This window comes from Podarcis cretensis (genome assembly GCF_951804945.1).
Source record: "Podarcis cretensis genome assembly, chromosome: 5".
Lineage (NCBI taxonomy): Eukaryota > Metazoa > Chordata > Lepidosauria > Squamata > Lacertidae > Podarcis > Podarcis cretensis.
This window is the reverse complement of record NC_137174.1, coordinates 71,626,678-71,648,260: the sequence shown is the minus strand read 5'-3', so window position 1 is coordinate 71,648,260 and position 21,583 is coordinate 71,626,678. Positions and strand designations below refer to the sequence as shown.

The following is a 21,583-nucleotide window of genomic DNA, read 5'->3' as shown; positions in this document are numbered from 1 at the left end:
TGGCTTAGTGCTTCGCGGCCAGGGGATCTCCCTTCTCATTCCGGCTTCCGCAGATCTCCCGCCCTTCCTTCAAGCGTTTGACATATTGGCCTTGCTATGGACTTCGGTTGGTCACCTGTTGAGGGGGCCTGGTAGGAATTTTTCCACTTGGCAAATTGGCACTGGCCATTTGGTTTTCGCCTACCTCGTAGCAATCGTCACAACTTTTGGAAGGTTTGGCGGTTAGGCATTGGTAAAACCTGGTTCGGGAGAGGGGAGGTGTGGCCATCACCTGCCCCTCCATTTTAAGGGTATTTCCATTTTAAGGGGATTTCGTTAAAGGGATCTGGGGGCGTGGGCCATGCCACGACCCCATCGGGGACCCTGGGGGAGCTCTTAGTTGATGAGTACATCAACAGGGCTCTCCCTATTGGTGGTTGACCCTTACTGGACTACCTGAATGGTGGGAAGGAGTCAGATATAGTCAGTTTAATGCCAGTGCCTAAGCTAATACCGCTCACATTCTGTAACCAATAAAGTTGTGGCCCAAATTTGCCCATTTACCCTAATATACTGTGTCCAGGTGTTATTATTCGACATAAAGGGAGACCTCGGGGTCTTGACATCTAGGGACCCAAGGTTGAGAAAGGCTGGTATATGCACTTACTTGGGGGGAATTCCCATGGGGCAGGCATATAATATATAAGCTTGCACTGTCATTAATTCTATGAAGCAAGGAATAGGGTTAAAGGCCCATCAGGGTGACTCTCTAGAAAAATACAAAACAGGAAGCAAATTAACTTGTGAAACTCAATTTTAACTTTATTTTTGAAGTGTAAATGTCCAATTACAAATAAATAATTCATACAATATAACTCAAGTTATGATAGACACATTTTCAGGCAGTTCAGAATAACAACCAAGATGAATGAATTTACATTAAATAATTAATTAGTACAATGAACAACTGGTCATCCAGTTATGTTTTCAGCTTGGTCTAATATGTGTACAGCCTTTTAAAACAGTTCTCTCTTTTTGCCACTTTAGAAGACAACAAATGCAAACAATTTTCATACAAGCCCAGAAGAACACACACATTACATTTACTTTAAAAATTTCAAAAATTAGTCAAATGGGTGAAGTGGAAGTCTTAAAGCAGGAAGAAAGAAAACCCAGCTTGTGGAATTTTTGCAGCCAACCGTTATTTTCTAAGGGTTTCTATTCTGCTGAATTTGCTGCATAAATTCTCAAGCATTATGGGCTCAAGGAAGTTTTTATTTCAACTCTATACATTTTTTTTCATCTTTGCTAAAAAGCAAAAGCCCAGAGAACACTTGTAGGCTTCATTTTGAGTTATAATTGCACACTGCTTTTAGCTTTAACTTCAGTGAATTATTTTACTGCTAAAAAGACAGCTTCCCCTTGAGGTAAATAGATGTATTAATTGTAAACTGCAATAGCAGCAGCATCAGTAAAACCACATAAAAAGTGTTTCCTGACATAAAAGGGTACAATCACTGCTGCTTTATTCTTTTCTACAGAGTTTGCATGGGGCTCCATCACAAGACCTGGTGAAATGAATGACAGGAAGCAGTGCTTGGGCAATTTCTTTTACATTCATTTCCACATGAAGCTTTGCTTCTCCTTGTTCAAGAATACATGCAGTATCCAGGGCAAAACGTATTGATTTTTTAAACCCTGAACTTTTTTTTTTTTTAATGTGGCACTTTTACAGTTCATTCTGTTTCCCCATAGTTCCTATATTGAATGACTATGGACCTCTTTCCCACATCTGCAGTCCTGTGGAAATCACATTCTTGTGGCTTGAACCTTTGTGGTTTTAAGCTGGCAAGATCCACAGGATCACTCACATGCAGGTGGTCACATTATTCACCAGATCCCACATTGCTGTGGAATCCTATGGGAAGGTAGATCCCCCTTGGTAGCAGGAAGATCTTAATCACATTTAATGCCGAAATCCATCTTTCAAAACTACATCTTTTTACTGGGACAGGAAGCGAATGGTCCCAAATGTGCCTGTGGATCAAAGCTAAAGTAGCATATAGCTACATAACAATCTCCCTACTATTTTGAAAAATGTGGGGGAGCAGCTATGGGAGCTGTAGTCTTTAAGCAGAGGGAGGAATTGCTGAATCCTGTCTCACTCGAGCCCATTTCTTTAATTCAGAACTGCTTTTCAAAATATATTTTTGCTGTGTGGGTAGAAAAGTGGTGATAGAGGCAAGCAGAAAACTGCTTGAAGGCCAAAGCTCCAGAAGGACTTCTCCTCTACAGCTCTTCTTTTTCTTTTCCAAAAAGATGTTTACACACATTTGCCATGCAATGTCTAGCAATGGCTTTTTTAAAAATGGCAAGGCTCTTAAGGTTCTGAAGCTACACAACTGCGTTTCCAGGTCTGGTTGCTAAGGAAGGCCTACTGCCTCTGCTCACTTCTACTTCTGGTCCTGCTGCAGAGCAGCCACGATGGCATGCAGCCAGAGAGATAAAAGAATGCTCACAGTTCAACAGCCTAGAAGATACTGCAGCACGAACAAGGAAAATAGAAAAGAGACTGCCAAAAAACAAACCCAAAAAACCCACTCCTTTAATTTTGGTGATCAAAGACTATTTATGGCCCATAGTCTTTTCACTTTGGTTCTTTGCTTTAGTACCTGAATCTAAAAAAGCATAAAGAACCCTCCAGCATGAAAACCATTAAATGGAAATAATAAGCTATTCCATGGAGCCACACGTTAGGCCGTTTGGTATCTTCACTGCAAACAATAGCTGTCATATACAACATTTCTCCAATAAAGAGAGCACAGTGATGCTCAGAAAACTAATTTGTGAAAATTCTCAGAGATATGTTAGCAATGATTTTAAAAATCCATCAGTTTTAATGACAAGGCTGAACCCATACAATCAGAAATGTGTCATCTAATGTTTTTAAAAAACAGAGGGCAGTATCTAACGTTTGTCCTTCTCAGAGCACACCCACTGGACTCAATGGACTGATCAATCTATTGATTTCAGTAGAACAATGGATTTAGTTCTGGATTGTGTCACAAATGCTATTCCCACAAATTGTTATTAAAGGTGTGTAACATTTTTAAGCACAATAGAGGAACTAGATAAATGTGAAATTGAGCAATTCAGGATGAAAGAAATATTTTTAACACCCATCTACCTTATTTTTCTCCAAATGAGTTTTCATGGCCAAGGCAACTTAAACACCGTAATTTTTAAAATGATATCCAAAGTGATTTCAAAAATTAAAAAAGTGAACTTCAGTTACTCATTTGCAGCTGTGGGATCTTGTATCTTAGCTTAGATCAGGCTGCCCCAACCTTGTGCCTTCTAGGCATTGTTGGACCATGCTGGCCCTGCTGGCTTGGGGGGGGGGGTGGTTGTAGTCCAGAAAATAAGGTGAACAGCAGGTTGGGGAAGGCAGATTTAGCTAATTCCACCAGCCTATTTCGTTTCATAACATAAAAAGAATAAACCAAATGCAAAGTCCTAATGCATTAATTGAGTTCCCAAGGAATACAGTAGTATCTTCAATTAGTGAGCCAACTGATTTTAATTATAGAAACCTACCTGACACTTTGCAATAGAACTCCATATATTAGGAGAACATAACACTCTATACACATTCTGTAATCTTTTTCTAATTAAAATGCAATAGTTAATTTGCCTCCCCAATTAAAGTTTTTTAAGAATCTGTGGCCACAGATTTTTTTCAAGTAAAGGATGGGCATGATTCAACCAAAATTAAGCATTTGTAAGCTCCATTGTTTTCAGTGGGAGAGAAGCAAGCTTTCATTCTCCATCAATGGGTTTTAAAGTGCTTAATGCTGGCCAGATAGTGCCCAAAATCTGAATATCCAATGCCCTACTACCAAGATATAGGTCCAAGGCCACGGTTTTTGTAATTTGATAGAAAAGAAAGTAAACCTTTTCAAACTAAAGCCTCTTCCACACTTCAGACTTGTGTATGAGAGAGATCAACTGTTGCACCAGCAGATGTGCCTCCCCCCCCCACATTCCCAGCCCCCAACCTGCTCCAGAGGATCACCCAACCAAGTAGAATTGGGGGGGGCACAAGGGGGCTGTAGGGAAGAGGAGAGGAAGGAGAAATCTCATTTGTGAGATGTCACAATTGGATATCAATTACTCTACATCTATATTCTCAAGTTGACCATAGAAATTATATTTGTAATATTGCCAGGGGAGTGGGGGGGGGGTAAGTAGATGAACCAAATATTGAAAGGTTTTCCGGACTGAGACCTTATGTGGCACTTAAAATTTCTCAACACATCATAACAATCTGGAACTCCAGCTAACCCTCAGATGCCCACACAGAACTGAATCAGCAGGGGCTGTGCCACCACTTCAATGTCAGGAAAAGCACAGCATGCCCATGCCATTGCCTGCACACTGCTTTCCCCAATTCTGCAGTCCGTCCTGTTCTGCTTCTACAGTTATCTGTGCACACACCAGAGCATGTGGACTAGAGCCCAGTGGTAGTACTTATAATGAAGCACACAAAGGAACACATTTTCAAACTGAAGATTTTGGGCACAACAATGACCAAAAAAAAAAAAATGTGACTCAAGGTTATTATCTCAAATACGGTTAATCTGGAAGAATGTTTTCTTTCGAAACAGCAAATTATATGCCCAAGTAACTTGCGTTCAGGAGTAAGGTACCAACAATGGGATAATTAAAGACGACATTTCCATCAGCACCCATGACATTGAGACAGACAATAGTAAACAAATCACCATCAGTACATTTGAAAATGTTCTCCAACGGCACAATCCACCATGAATTTATCTTGTGCAAACCCCCTACACACACACACACACGCAATTCAAATCCATTTTGGCTAGGCTTGTGCAGGAGAACGTCACAATCGACTGTGTTCTTAAAACATTTGGGCTTCAGCTAGACCTGAACTGGACTGTAACTGCTGATTTATACGCACATAATAATAATAAAAAAAGCGAGAAGCAGCCTGAATTGTAAAGCAGATAAAAATCAACACACATAAAAGTCCCATCTTAGTAAAGGACATTGTCAATCAGAATGCAATTCATTTAAAACTGAGTTGTCACTAGTTTTAACAAGTCAATTTCTTTATAAAATGGCCTCAATATATTTTCAAAATTGAACTATGTCTGTTAAACAGATTATTCACAGGTGTCACATCTGCTGTGTTAGAACATACTTTGCATGACTCAAGCCTCATTCCCCCTTGTTTTGCAGGAAGGCCTGCTTATATACAGCACTTTGCCATGACCATTTTTCCTTATTTCAGATAAAAATAAAATATATATGTAGGAGGAAATTGTCAGGCACATACTTCAGCTGTTACTTTATAAGTCAGAATATCAGACTATTTCTCTAGCAATTTTATACAAAACAATTGCACAGCAACAAATAATCTGGTGTTCTGGCCAACAATGATTTTCACCTATAAGTCATTTCATTGTACATAATTTCACATTGATACCTCTTTAATATTTAAATATTTACGTAAAAAAAGGCCCCCAAACTAATCATTTTGTATATAGCCAAGTTCTCCCTCTATATATCCAAACTTCAAAAAGTTACGAGTGGAAACATTATACAGGATTTATAAATCAGGTTTAAAAACTTGAGGCTTCAAAATCAGGTTAGCCCAAAAGGACGTTTAGGAAAATCCACTCACTGACAAGGTAGCAGAAAAAAAACTAAGGGAGGGAAAAAGGAGACAGACACCAATTTTCTGCCTTAACATTTTACTAATCCTGCCCGTTAAAGACGCTGATATTATCAGAAGAAACAGCATAAGCTGAGAGTGAGTAAAGATGTTTTTAATGTTGGTCCCAAGTGATGAGACATGTGATTCAAGTATTTCCTATTTGATCTGAGCTCACCATAGCAAAGTGGTGCAAGAAAAAAAACCATTATTTTATTTTTGTTCCATACATTCGATTAATATCTTCCTGGTAGTGTGCAGTAAGCTCTTTCCGTTTTAGTTTGAAGGCATCTGTCACCAAGCCTGTCTCTGGGGTCCAAGGTTCAGGGCTCAAACGGATTTTGAGTGGGATTTCAAATTTCTCCAGATTAGCTACAACAGCAGAGAGAGAAAAAACATCCAATTATACAGTGTATTTCAAAGAGGACAGCACAGAGCTGGGAAAGGGGCAGAAAAAGGTCAACCATAACGATCAAGGAACTGCAGCATCATCCCCTCTGAGGAAAGGCTGAAACATTTTGGGTGTTTAGCTTAGAAGAATGGGAATCACAGAAAAACAGGTATGGGGTGCAGAAAGAGTTCCTCTCGCTTTGACAATACTGTACTAAAGCTGGTGTCATCCAATAAAAGAGGCAGACAAATGAGGTATTTTACACAATGAACCATTAATTTGTGGAATCCCATGCAATGAGATGTGGTGATGAACATGAGCTTAGAGGTCTTCAACAGGAGATTAGTCACATTCATGGAAGATGAGTATGTGAATGGGGAATATGAACAGCAATAGCAGGGGAGAGCTGTTGCCTTAATGCCTTGATTGTGAACTTCCTGGAAGCATGTGGTTGGCTAGTGTGGGAAACAGGATGTGGGAAAGCAGATGAAGCTCTTCTGTAATTTTTAATTTTTGCTTTTTAAGCAATTTCTCAACAACTAGTGGTGATGAAAAAGAATCTAACATTTTCAAGAAGATCCTATCACTTTTCTGATAGCTTTCTTTAATTAACAGTTGTTCTGCATTTTACTGTGCAACTTTGCTTACCTATGTGAGCAGCTTCAGCTATAATCTTCTGTGCTTCTTTTTCCATTTCAGGACTGTTACATATCTCCTCCACAGTTCCTTTAAATCCTTTCTTTCGTGCTAACTCTTTAAGTTCTTTATGGTTTGGCACAACAAATCCAATGACGTAAGACTGGAAACTAAAAAGAGAGAGCGAGAGAGATGCACACCATTTCAGACTGATGTTTATATTTGTTCTTGGCTTTATGCAACTTTTCGTATTTTACTATACAGTGGTACCTCAGGTTACGTACTCTTCAAGTTACCTACACTTCAGGTTACAGACTCTGCTAACCCAGAAATAGTGCTTCAGGTTAAGAACTTTGCTTCAGGATAAGAACAGGAATCGTGCTCCGGTGGCACAGAAGCAGCAGGAGGCCCCATTAGCTAAAGTGGTGCTTCAGGTTAAGAACAGTTTCAGGTTAAGAACGGACCTCCGGAACGAATTAAGTACTTAACCCGAGGTACCACTGTACATGGATCACATTTTTTCCTAAACTTAAGCCCAAGTATAGAGTGGAGCACATGTTACTTTTGCCAAAGAGTTACTATTGCAGTGTGCACCCCATGGCAAGTTTACACATACCATGGCAAGTTTACGCTGTAAAGCCATTGTACCAGACTTGCTCAGACATAATACCAAAACCATGGTTTGACATTACAGGTACAAATCTTTAAAGACCCTCCGCAATAGAGCCCCTGGGAAACCAAAGGAGCAGGAAATACTTTTTTTCAGGCAAAGAGACAATTGTTAAATCTTAAAAGGGTAAAGGGGACCCCTGACCATTAGGTCCAGTCGTGACCGACTCTGGGGTTGCGGCGCTCATCTTGCTTTATTGGCTGAGGGAGCCGGCGTACAGCTTCCGGGTCATGTGGCCAGCATGACTAAGCTGCTTCTGGAGAACCAGAGCAGCGCACGGAAACGCCGTTTACTTTCCCGCCGGAGCGGTACCTATTTATCTACCTGCACTTTGAGGTGCTTTTGAACTGCTAGGTTGGCAGGATGTTAAATCTTACTGATTAGTTAAATCTTGTTTGTTAAGTGTCAGTAGGAGTTGATGGGGAACAATGAAGATTTGCTATTGCAGTTTCCACAGCACACACTAGATTAAAATGAACAAAAACAAAACACCTCTGTCAGGCAAAAAGCTATTTCCTACTCTTTTCATTTGCTCGGAACCTTCCTCCTTCCTAGGAGATCAGGGGAAGGCAATGGGTGAGCCTGGGCTTGAAGACACTCCATTTCTCCTTGCCTGATAGGACAAGATGTGGGAAGGAGAGCTTCAGGATTCCAGTATCTGCTTCCAGTATGAACAGCTGTAACATGTAGCCAAGATCTAAGCTTATGGGAGTTCTGTAAACCAATTCAGCAGTTGGTCTTGGGACAAAAACCTATTAGCAGTTCCCTTCAAAGACAATTAAATATGGATGTTTTTGAACAGTAACTCACAGCTAGCTTTAATTTTTCTTCTTCTTTGCCATTGATTCACCAGCTGGTGATGAATGGATCAGAAGGAATTTATTCTGCTATCAAGTCTATGTAAATTCAAAAGGGCATGTGATAACTTTTCAGCTAAAAGCATATAAAAGTTTCTAGATGCAAACACTGCTCTAGCACAAACGCAAGATTACATGGGCTGTCTTACCTGCTCGCATATACACAAATATTATCTATCAATGGAAGATTCTTCAAAGCAGCTTCAACTTTACCGAGAGAAACATATTCTCCCGCTTGAAGTTTTACAAGGTCTTTTTTCCGATCTATAAAAAGGGGAAATAAAATTAATGTGATATTCATTAAAAGTTCAGAATACATTAAACACAGGTATACAGGAGGAGACTCACTGCAGACGTGGAGTTTCTTTTATTTTTATTTACTTAACGGATTTCTATTCTGCCTTTTGTGAACCACACTCCACAAAGCAGCTCACAAAGATATACAAAACCATCCAAATCTCGTACAATATGAAACCATTTAAGATATCCATTTCCTAACACCAAAAGCCTAATCATCAATATAATAGTAAAAACTAAAATACAGTAATGAAGCGAAGGTCTTCAGGACCAGCTTAACAGAATTCCATAATCACTCCCTCTTCAGGGAAATCTGAGATTTAATGATCTAGACTGGATTTCTGTGGCTAACTTCTGCTAATGTGCTTAGCCCTTCAACAGATCAATCACGGACTGGACTTTTAAAAAAATGATCTTGCATTAAACCTTTTGTCTAGTGACTTCATAAAGTCCCACAACATGCATTTAAATCTTGAACATGCTCATATAAATAATAGAAAAACCATGTTTGTGGCATGAAATGGTATTTCTGCAATAGTCTTGCTCAGTCAAGTATTACAGGATTAACTCACCAATAATTTTTAGACAACCATCTGCCTGGAATTCCCCAATGTCACCAGTGTAGAGCCACCTCTGTCCATTCTCATCCACCATGAAATCACTTCGGGTCCGTTCTTCATTTTTGTAGTAGCCCATAGTTATGTTCTGACCTCCAATAACAATCTCGCCTCTAGGATATGGTTTGTCTGTGTTAAAGTATCCACCTGCAATATAAATTTCATGAAGTGGGAGTGTTAATGTATAAATATGTACTGTATATATTTATAAAATACAGAGTAGCCACATTCCAAAATATGTTATGCTATGTTTCAAGGCAGCGGAAACTTGAAAACCGTAAGCAATAATACCTCAGAATGTTACAATGCCCAAACCACCAAGGATGTGTGCAGAGGAAGAGAACTTTGGGTGGAATTCACTGTTGCACTGTGATGAATGTTCTAACGGCGCACGTATTACAGCTTGCCAGATAGAACAATCCCCCTTTCCTCCCTTGTGTGCTGTTCTGGGGTGTCTCCTGACCCCAGACAAGCCAATTTCAGGGAGCACGGGATGTGAATGAATCAATTTGCACCTCTAAAGCTGTCTAGAGATGTAATTAGTTGATTGTACAGCTTATTTAAATAACAGATGAAATGAGATGCCACTTCACACATACTTAGTAAAATGGAAAAGGATATATGATGCAATGGGGCAAAACATGTGCTCTTCCAATATGCAGATTACTTTTCTCAACACAGAGGTTACTATGTGCAGTGGCCCTGAAAGCAATGCCTAAGAAGAAGATTTTGAGCCCAAGTCTTCCACATCTGAATACAAACAATCCACTCTAACACACAGCTGTTAGGGTGCCAGTTTTATAGACCTAGTTGTCTACATTTATCTCATTAACAATGACTCACAGTTTCCATAAGGAGGCTCAAAGTAAGCAGGGAAACAAATCAAATGCAGTTTACACTGAACTTTAGTGAATCCAGCATTTTGAAGCATTGCCTTGTGTATTATGTTTGTCTTCGTTAATATTTCTTTATCTAGCAGACTTTATAATATAATTTGAAAGAGAAACAAAAATATATAGTGCTTGGATTATTTCTCCAGACTGCTGAAAATAGAACAAATACGCTGAAAATATTGCTCATCTTCTTGTGCTTTCTTTTAAGAATATTTATTCCAACATTTCTGTGCACAACACGATGGGTGATTTATTAAAAAATTGACACAAGATGTTCAGCTAGAAAACCAATGTATCATTTCTTCCCAGCATGAATTCAGCATTCCTATTTCTTATGTAATACATCCATACTCATTTGCCTTCCATAAGTTGCGACTGGTGGAAACCACAGGAGAGAAGAATCCTCTGGTGCTCAGGTCCCGCTTATGAGTTTGGCATGTGTGGCTGGTTGGACACCATGAGAACAGGATGTTGGAGTAGATGTTCCTGGGTTCTTATGTTCCTAGGTTGACATTTCTCTTGTCTGAAAGATGGGAAATAAGAGCTCCAAAAACCCCTTGTGCCTATAACCTGCACAGGGCAGATAGGGGAAGACCAGCAGTATCTAGCTATAGAAATATATATATATTTTTAATGTCCAGCAGCACCTTAGAGACCAACTAAGAAGTGTGCATACACAAGAAAGCTTATACCAAGCACAAACTTAGTTGGTGTCTAAGGTGCTACTGGACAATTTTATTTTTTATATATATATTTCTACTGCGTCAGACCAACACGGCTACCTACCAGTATCTAGCTACGTGTGGGCAATTTAAGGGGGAAATCTATGGAGACTTAAAACACTTCACACCTGGGAGAGAGGCAGCAGTACGATATTGTGCAGAATAGCATGAGATCATAAGTTTGCAGCCTTAGGAAATGTAATTAGAGACAGGGAAAAAGGATTGTGTTTAACCCTTTGTTCTTTCTGCTCAATGAATTGACTAAGCTGTCTCTCCACCGACTACTACTTTTTGAGATGTCGTTGAGAAGACACAAACAAAACCTTGTGCTAATTGATAAAGTGAACCTTGCATGGGGGGGGGAAAGGCTTAAAGGGAAGGGTGAGCTGAGCAGAGGGGTTTTAGCTAAGAACTCTCTTTCCTCAGATGGCATGGAACCGAGATCATGGGTGGTATTCAGCTGGCAGTGAGGCTGAAGGAAAACAAGCAACCTGCCTCTTGACCTCAAACTTTTCACCGTGGAACATAAGGCATGGAAGAATGTGTGGCAGAGAGGACCTGCATTTGGGGTACTATGCGCCTAACACATGTCCTCCGAGGCCGAATTTTCTCTCTCAGAGACGTCGCTGTTTCCTCCCCTCCACCTGTTGCTAAGAGTTTCAGTGGGCTGCTTCACAGTCTTGGAAATAGTCAAAGGAAAGGGATCATTAAATGCAGGGCTACATCTCCAACCCAAATCAGGTGCCACTGGCTGTTTTTAAAACTAATGGAAGGAAATATCATCATGGGAAAGCTGATAAATGATCTCTGATGTTAGGGCTAGTTCTGCTCTCATAGGTAGTTTATGAAATATCAGAGGGTGTTGCTTTTAGTCCAGCCACCAGCAAGCCAGCCTTTGGAAGCATGTTAATAAAGAGCTCACTGGATCACTGCCGCATTATTCTATTTAAACAAAACGTTTCAGTCCGTCTTCAAACAAAAGGATAATAATCACACATTGAATAAAGAACTTCCTACCTTCTACCCAATTCATGAGCTTGATTTCACAGCAAACCAAGGGTGCTCCCACTCTGCCTGTGGCATAGTCCCAAACTGAAATTTTGGAAAATAAAACATCATTAGGAACTCAAGAGGTACAGCTTAGAAACCATCTAAATATTTCTTTGAATACCCATTATAGAAAATGAATAAAAAGAAGTCAATAAATAAATAAATAAATAAATATTTCTTTGAATACCCCATGCACCATTTGTTTTTATTTATTTAATAGAATTTGTATACCACTTAAATCATAAAAACCTCTAAACTAGACATTAATAATTACCAAGAAAATCAGGTGTAAAAACAAGCTGAACTAAAAGACTGACAAATCAGCAGTTAAAAAATACATTAATATAGAAGAAAATTCCATATTAAAATACACGTCAACTTTACAGAGATTTTGGAGTAAAGTACTATGACTTTACTGGTAACACCCAACTACATCTCTACACCTGGATTGGCACCTGAACCTAAACCCACCACTTACCTTCTGTTATCGTTCCAGCCCCAGAGGATTCTGTTAGTCCATAGCCCTGTCCCACTGGGCAACAGAAACAAATGTTCATGAATCTCTGAGTTGCTGCGGAAAGTGGAGCTCCTCCACACAACAAGACTCGAATCTTTCCACCCAGCAGCATCCGGACTTTCCGGAAAATAAGTCTAAAAATGTTAAGAATATTTTTTTATTGCTCAATAAAAATAATATCAATAATAAAGAATCGGAAATCATTGCACATAGCAAGTTCTGCAACATATATGGCACAATTTATGTGGAAATTGTTCAATTTTGTAAAATTTTTGATGTGTTTTGCTTATTATTTATAGCTACTCCTGTAGTTAGCCACTTTGAGCATGGCTTTTCTATGGAAAGGCATCATATTCTATGCTTTGAATTCTATGCATGCTTATTGAGAAGTCCCACTGATTGTAATGGGAATTACCGTACTCCTAGAAAGTGTGTGTGTAAGTTTATAAACAAAGGCAGATGAGAGGGAATACAGACTAGGCAACAGAGTAATATAAATGGTTTTTTCTTTCTTTTAAATACTTTATTATTTTTACTATTTGCATGCTGCTTTCCCACATAAATATGCCCAAAGACACTCGAAAAACTCTTCAATTTATTTCCAGGCTCAATTCAAAGTACTGGTTTTGATCATTAATTAAGGTACCTATCCTCCCATCCAGACTACCAGATTTGTGTATTGCTACCTAGGCCTGTCTTCTAATAGCCAGCAAAAGTGTCCTGGTTCCGTGACAGATTAAGCCATGCAGGCCGCTCTTCATCCGTCCATCTTCACCCCTTAAGGGGAAAAACATGCACACCACTCCCTCAGTTACCTACCTGTCACACAATGGAGTAGTGTAGCCTTTTGAAATCTGTTCCATCTTGTAATTATAAGCCAATATAAACAGATTACGTTGGAAATTGGACATTTCGTTAACTCGATTCATGACATTTTTGTAGATTCGATCCATGATTTCCTAGTTACAGAAATGAATTAGGCGTATCAAAGCAAGCCAACAACAGGTGATAAATTTAGATTTACTGCACAGGTCTCTGAGGGCATTAGTATTAGAGAGAATTAGAGGGGGCAGGCCAAATTTGACAGGTGGGCTTTGCTTTTCAGGAGTTCAAAGAGCAGTGTAGGGCTGCTTGAAAGCCCTTTGCAAACATCCCCACGCAGCTCCTGAAACCTCCTAAAACAGGGCCATAAGGAACAGTGCCATGCTGTTTACAAAGGGCTGTTTAAAAGCCCTTTCCCTAACCATTCTGCACTGCTTCCAAAGTCTTCAGAGGTTTGAGGAGCAGCACAGAGATTTTAAAGAGCAGTGTAGGACTGTTTGGGAAAGGGCTTTCAAACAGTACAACACTTTAACCGCCAGCTTTTGGAGGTTCAAAGAGTAGCACTGGGAGAGAGAAGAAGTTTCAACTGAATGGAAACAGCTTCCCCCTCCTTCAGCAAGGTGTGCTCTCACCAGAGCTCACTTTAAGCTCCCAACTGTTCCTCTGAAGCCCCATCCTTACCAACATCATAGACAACTTCAGGTCTAGAGGTCTAGAGTGGGTGGACATGGCTTCCTAAAAAATGGCCTGGTGAGACAAATGGGGAGGCCTGGCATGCCAAGTTTTGCCTGTGGGCCAGCAGTTCCCCGCCCTTGATACACAGCATGAACTATAACAGAAAGCTTGGCATAAAACTTCAAACGTTAACTGTTTTCCCCTCAAATCTATTTGCTCATACTACTTTTTGAGGGGCTGCTCTGAGGAGGCAAGAGGAGGAAAATAAGCTTTATTCCACTTGTGACTGTCAGGAAACATGTCATAGTAAATATTAATACTATGTTTTAAGCAACTTATTAATAATATAAATTGGCAGGATTAGTTTTATCATTGTTGTTTATTGAAAACATGAATTCACCCAACCATGTGGATATTTCAGGGAAGTTCCAGAAGCAGGAGGCATTTAGTGAAGCAACTACAGACCTGTCATGAGATCTCGCATATTATTCCCATGCACAGTCCCATAGTGGAATGAAGGATTACATGGGAACCGCTTAAACAGGCAATAGAGAAATTCCTAAGGTACTAAACTACCTTCAAATCATCATCTCATCGTATGTTACTCTTGAAAAAGGCAGGCTTCAAATGCACAACTTACCGGCACAGCTGCCATTAGAGTTGGCTTCAGTGCAGAAACATCACCTTTACTTCCTTTCTTTATTTTAGAGGACTAAAAGAGAAGTGAAGAAAGCAACATGTAACCTTAAGTTAGTCTTCATCAAAAATCCTCTTGTTTGCCCGGCGTAAAAGATGCACACACTGGAAAAAAATCATGTTTCACCATAGCGCTGGGTCAGAAAGCATCTACAACATATTTTCGTCAGAGATATTGAAACAGATATCCTGTTAAGTAGACAAATACTTAATTTCACATATATTTTAGACAACTTTTAAAATGCATAATTTTAAAATGCATAATTTGATACTATGGTCCAAGGTTGTTTTCAGTGGGTAGTTGGACACAAAATGTTGTGTGTACAGTTGGAAAGTGGATGCAGATTTTGAAAAAAAGGGGGGGGGGATTAGTCACGTTATGCTTGTGTGTTTATTAAGCACTTACATGCCAGGCAGTATTAGGACAGAATGTGCACAAATTATAAGGGTAAAATGCACTGTTTCCATGCTTAAAACAAATTGCCCAAACCATACAAAGAACCTTCTTTTAGGACAGAAACACCACTTCTTTACCTTCATCTTTGGGCAGGCAACCCTTCCTTGTAAATACCCTTAAAAGTGCTTTTTCTGCTGAACTGAGGCAGATTCATAAATGAATCATTGCTGCATAGTAGATCAGAACTACTGACTGCCATGAAGAAGCTACCATTGATACAAGGTCTAAGCCAAGCAGACTGTGTGCTTGTTCAGCTTTTTCCCCTATTAGTGTGGAGTGTCAGATGGGGAATTTGTCTAGTAGAAAAACGTGCTTTTAAGAAGCGTGCTATTTGTTTGGAAGTGGGAGAACCTTACCTGATCACTTAATGTTTGAGGTGATGAGTAGCCAATACGGCATCCGTGAGTCAAGCAAACAAGTTCAGCACTTAACTCCAAAACATGAGCAAGTGGCAAGTATCCAATGTAAGTATCTTTCTCTCTAGGGGAATAAGAGAGAGATTACGGTAAGCTCTGTGCCAAGTTGTGTCAACCCACTGCTTGAGACTGCAGCAGCATTATAATCTAAAGAGCATCCTGGCCCAACAACTTTGCAATGCTGGCATATTGTCATATTTAAACAAGAGCAGGCTGAATTATACGTTCTCCTCATGCATGTGGTAAAGCATTCTGGCAGCATGATTTACCAAAAGTAAGACTACTAACCATTCTTCTTCTTAAATCAGTCAGAACATTTCATCTCCCTACTTAATTAACATAAAATGCAGCACCATTGCGGGGGGTGGGGCAGACTTCTGGTCCACAAAGTCTCCCCATTTGGCCTGTGAGGCAGTTTTGGCCAAATCACACACTCATCTGCCCCAGGCCCAATTCATAGGACATCAGTTGTCGGGGAAGGTAAATACAGGGCTAAGCCAAAAGGGAGGTTGCAGGCACTGGTGCTGTGACTTTTCTGGCGTGGTTTCATTTCAAAATTTGCTTGGCCAAAAACAGGTCACTTGATGTTACTGCAATTTCAGGTATTGGCAAGTAGACGCCCCCACCCATTTGCCCATGAATGGGTGCCTCTGCAGTATATTTAAGCTTAAACTATCAAAGGGTAAACAAAGCTACAGGAAAGCCCTTGTTCGAAATAGCTTTGAGGTTTCAATAATCGTGTTTGTCTTTGCAAAATACAATCACACTAGTGCAAAAATGTTTGGGTTTTATTGTGATTTATCATTCCTGACAATCTATTTGTACTGAAAATGGTACTCTTGCCAGACTTGCAAAACAGTCACAGAACTTCTCTTTTCTGAATATCCAATACTAAAGAACATAAACCAGAACAATATGACCACATATATTCCAACATTTTAGGTGAGCATGGAAAGTTCTTAAAGTAGGGGTTCTTTTTGTGCAACAGAAGTTTAATTAAAGCCAGCATTGTACTATATTTCTCTAAGGACGTTAACAACATACACACTAATGTGTTCATTTCAATAATTTTAGTGATAAAGCAATAAAAGCATCATTTAGGATTATGTGTGTTACATACCCAAGATTAGGAATCCTTTCAGCCATCCCAGTTATACCAGAAATAAGATTACAATGCGAGATCATAACGCCTTTTGGGACACCTGTAGAACCACTGGTATACATTATTACTGCAATGTCCGATGGCAACGGTCTCTGCTTCTGCTTGTTGGCTGGAACTTGAAACAAAAAAGAAGCAAGCGTCAAAACAATTTGAAAGAAAGCAAAATTGAAAGAAAATCTAAAATATTGACTACTAAGTTATTCTTGTTGTAACCTTAATGTGTTCTACATTTTTATATGTCACCATTTTAAGCCAATGAGTGAAGTCAGGGCTGTGAGTGATAAGTGGTTTCTCTGAACACTAGGGAACAGGAACCCTAGGAGTCCTAAAGTGCTGCTGTTTCCTGCAACCCTACAATACACTTTTCCTGCTTCCATCTTATTTTCTAGTAGTCCCTGGAATCTTTGTTTGCCCTTCATGTTTTACTAGCAACCAGGATGCATCTTTCCACTGGTAGTTTCACCTGATATCAGGTATTCCTTAGAAGTTATTTTCTTAAAAAAATACTGCTACGCAAACTCTGTATCTTGATTAAACAAACATATGCTAAAAATAATAAGTTATCAACACAACACCCATCCACCATATACCCTGGGCAGAATATAACTGGCAAGATATTAACCACATTTAGCATTATCATGTCTTAGATTTCCTTCACTTTTTTCAAGAAAATACTATCATTAGGAAAAAGGAAAAAGTATACGTACAGTTTTCTGTTTTCTCTCCCATAGCTTGAACAGATGCCATCGTGTGAACGATTACCCCTTTGGGGAATTCTGACCATGTTGTTGGTGTGCCATCCACAGTAATAATATGGCGCATCAGAGGAATCTGAGAAGCAATACTCTGCAGAAAAAGATGGGGCAAACAGTTTAACTGTTTCCATCATAATAATCATAATGCCCTACATTTGCAGTTCTATACTTTAATAGTTCAACCTGCTGTAAATAGAGCGCATTCAAAAAAGCTAATTTGATGTCATCTAAGTGGGGACGCAGGTGGCGCTGTGGGTTAAACCACAGAGCCTAGGGCTTGCCGATCAGAAGGTCGGCGGTTCGAATCCCCATGACGGGGTGAGCTCCCGTTGCTTGGTCCCGGCTCCTGCCAATCTAGCAGTTCGAAAGCACGTCAAAGTGCAAGTAGATAAATAGATACCACTCTGGAGGGAAGGTAAACAGCGTTTCTGTGCGCTGCTCTGGTTCGCCAGAAGTGGCTTAGTCATGCTGGCCACATGACCTGGAAGCTGTACGCCGGCTCCTTCGGCCAATAAAGCGAGATGAGCGCCGCAACCCCAGAGTCAGTCACGACTGGACCTAATGGTCAGGGGTCCCTTTACCCTTTACCTTTACCTTTAGCTGCTAACAGTGCTAATATATTTTTAAGGTATATTCTTTCAGTCGTTATTTGTTTTAACCCTATTCTTTTGGTTGCAAATTGTTTTAACCAATTTTAAGATTTAATTTTCACATTTTAACTATTCCTGGAACCTTATGGTGAAGGGTGGGTAAAAAGAGGGCAAGTTGATTAATTACTATTTACTACCACAACCAGCCAGTTGTGAAATTTCAATATGTTTGGAATAAACAGTATCAATGTAATTTATAACAATTCTTGCTGACACTAAAAACGGTGTGCATTAAAGTTCTAATGATGAACTTAAAAAGGCACGGCTTTTCTCAGCTGCCCATTTCGCCTGTCATTTCCCCTCAGAATTCTTCTCCATATATCCTTTCTTCTTCTTCTTCTTCTTCTTCTTCTTCTTCTTCTTCTTCTTCTTCTTCTTCTTCTTCTGTCCACTCCTTCCTCTAGCCATCTTATCTTCTGGTTCCCTGGCTCTGCTGCTACAAATACTTTTAGTGAATTATAATATAGATTACACTTGGAGACATATGGTCCCCAAAGTGCTTTTATGGTTACACTATGAGTCAAGATATTGGCCTATGAAGCCAATGCTCAAAACCAGGATATTTAACAAACCCTTTTATGGAAAGAAACTTCAGATCTGCGATGATTTTTCCATGCTTTGTTCAATTAGAAGCAAATAGAGAGCAACCCATCACGTCTTGACAAGTTTGCTGGCTCCCCTCCCCCCCCCCCCCGGCAAATCTTGTTAAAATTGTTTAGGCTGTATTACTGGCTAACTGATGTACACAGCTTTTTACAATATAAGATCAAACCATGGCAGCTAAATTACAAATTCAGAAGCACACAAACCCACCCTCCACCTGAGCTGCACCTCCTAACTTGCTTTGGGGACAGATCCAGGACAGGGTGGTAGGTTCCCAGGTTGCTACAAGCAGGGCAGATTGGCTTGATCCAGGGCCAAGAGGCCACAAATGGAAGATATGGGGCAGCATAGCCCTACTAAGGGTAGGATATAAATAAATATAACAACAACTACTACTACCACAATACTAGGATATGAAACATTTATACATAGCACACCGTCCATGTACATGACACTTTGCAAGAATGAAAAATTGCCCACATTCCCTGAAGTGTGTGTCAGTGTCAGAGGACTATCTAGTACAGTGGTACCTCTAGTTGCGTTCACCTCTGGTTACGTATCCTTCAGGAACAGACTCCTTCAGGATGCGTACACGGCAAACCCAGAAGTATTTTTCCGGATTTTGCCGTGCGCATGCGCGGCAACACTAAACTGCACCACGCGCATGTGCAGGACCTCCAGTTGCGAATTCCTCGGGATGCGGCCGGAGCTCCAGAACGGATCCCGTTCACAACCAGAAGTACCACTGTATTGAGTTAAGCACCATTTTGGAGGTGGGGATCACAGTCCTTTTTTAAATGGAAACTATAGGTGCATCCAAATCATTTACACTTCCATAATTTTCTGTTACATAAGAACATAAATCTGTAGAGCAAGAGAAAAAACCTGCACTATATGTATATCACCTTTTCCTCTACAGAATTGAATAAACAAACGAACAAAATCCACATTTGTATACATGCATCCAATTTGTCTAGTCAAGGACAATCCTTACCTTCAGTTTTGTTTGCATCAATTCTCTGCTGGTAATAATGGTTGTCACTGCAGTTTCATTTAACCCATGTACTATCGCAGGGCCTCCTAGAGTGGCATAAAGTGTAACAACTGGGGAGGAAATGAATAATGAATTTCCTATTATTAATTATGATTATTAGACTCATATACTATAAATGTCCAGGATACAAAAGATACACTGCATGCTGAAAATGTCGCAGTACACTGCTGCTTCAAATTCAAGATTTCAAACTTTGAGAAACATAAAATGCAAATGTACTTTGGTTTCACTATGCATATTTGTACTCTGAAGAATTGAGGTCTTATTTTCCAAGCCACACTAGCAGGATCCCTCTTCTTTTCTTTACAGAAGAGGTCATGTGACTTTTTAGTTCTACACCGCACTCTCAACACAATATGAGAGCACAGAGCACAGAAAGGACTTCCACCTTAGATACTTCCCTCCCATATTATCATCGGATCATAGAACTGTAGAGTTGGCAAGGACCACAAGGAGCATCTAGTCTAACCCCCTGCAATGCAGGAATATTTTGCCCAATGTGGGGCTAAAACCCACGACCCTGAAATTAAGACTCTCACGTTCTACCAACTGAGTTATCCCAGTGAAGTAATATCTTAATGTAATTACTTTAAGACAGGGGTCAGCAAACTAAGGGCTGCAGGCCATATCAGGTCCATTTGCCTTCAAGATCCGGCCTGCGGACTGTCCGTGGATCGGCATGGAGATTCTGTTCATTCGGGCTGTGCCGTTTTTTTCCTGTGCCATTCCATTCCCCCCCCCCTTCCTCACACACACCGTGGCGGCGGTGCCTCCCTCCCTCCTCCTGGCTTCTCCCTGCCCTGCCTAGAGGAGGAAGGGGGCTGGGCTGAGCTGGCTGAGCGCCATTTTAAGCAGTCCAGAGCCAGCCCTTTCGCACCACTCATCTTCCACCGCTGCCCTGGTGCTCCTGTGGGCCAGAGAGCAGAGCAGACAAGCTCACTCTACCTACCCACGAGAAGCAGCAGCGGCAGCTGCTTCTCTGGTCCGCCACAAAATCTGAGGGACAGTGGACCAGCCCTCGGTTAAACATTTTTTGCCAACTCCTGCTTTAAGAGTTAATTCGGGCATACAATTATTCTCCAAACAAACTTGAAAAGCAAGTAACATTGGCCACAATTATATTTAAGTTACAGTGGTACCTCAGGTTACATACGCTTCAGGTTACAGACTCCGCTAACCCAGAAATAGTACCTCGGGTTAAGTACTTTGCTTCAGGATGAGAACAGAAATCGTGCTCCAGCGGCACGGTGGCAACGGGAGGCCCCATTAGCTAAAGTGGTGCTTCAGGTTAAGAACAGTTTCAGGTTAAGAACAGACCTCCAGAACGAATTAAGTACTTAACCCGAGGTACGACTGTATTGTGATGTAGCAAAATTTGGTTTTGCAGTGGCAGAAGGAGTATCTAATATTTGCAGGAATATGGCACTCTGATCACCTGCTTGTGGACTTTGCTTTCAGCTAGTCTCCTCAGCACTGAGAAAACAGATGATTGCTTTATTACTTTGGCAGGAAAGGACCTCATACATAGCACTCTGTATGCAACTCACTGCTGTGCACAAGGATCTGGATCAATTCGGGAATTCTACAAATATAAATGGGTTTGCTTTATGGACATCAGAGCTGTGTATCTACGCTGCTCACTTGAAAGCAAGCTCTGCTATAACATCCTGATTATTGTGCAAAGTGCTTTAAAAAGCAGCCTCTGCCATTTTTCTGACCCCAACCGTAGCTGTGCTATGTAATGCCAGCCATCTCATCATTCTGGTCCTATGCATGGAGAGTTTCTGTGTCAGTGTCAGCCACTTCCCAGAAGCCATAGCAGTAGCCTGGGAATTCTCAGTGTCAGAATGAAAGCCTGGGCTTGGCAGAAGTACATTAACACAACAAAATGGTTTCCAGTAGTCTCAGCTTAAAGCTATAA

General features: G+C 40.4%; 1 protein-coding gene across 6 annotated transcripts in view; it reads right to left on the bottom strand.

Moving 5' to 3' along the window:
- Positions 1–775: 775 nt before the first annotated feature.
- The window catches only part of ACSL3 (acyl-CoA synthetase long chain family member 3), a 58,180-nt gene continuing 37,372 nt past the window's right edge, over positions 776–21,583 (bottom strand). For all 6 annotated transcript variants that reach the window (XM_079975882.1, XM_079975877.1, XM_079975879.1 and 3 more), the window contains 12 exons: positions 19,603–19,712; positions 17,308–17,446; positions 16,559–16,715; positions 15,379–15,502; positions 14,510–14,581; positions 13,192–13,331; positions 12,334–12,506; positions 11,823–11,897; positions 9,146–9,337; positions 8,426–8,540; positions 6,762–6,919; positions 776–6,094 (listed from right to left, as the gene is read on the bottom strand). In XM_079975882.1, the coding sequence (XP_079832008.1) occupies positions 5,931–6,094; positions 6,762–6,919; positions 8,426–8,540; positions 9,146–9,337; positions 11,823–11,897; positions 12,334–12,506; positions 13,192–13,331; positions 14,510–14,581; positions 15,379–15,502; positions 16,559–16,715; positions 17,308–17,446; positions 19,603–19,712 (1,619 nt within the window). In that variant the 3' untranslated portion in view covers positions 776–5,930. The remainder of the gene's footprint in view (positions 6,095–6,761; positions 6,920–8,425; positions 8,541–9,145; positions 9,338–11,822; positions 11,898–12,333; positions 12,507–13,191; positions 13,332–14,509; positions 14,582–15,378; positions 15,503–16,558; positions 16,716–17,307; positions 17,447–19,602; positions 19,713–21,583) is intronic.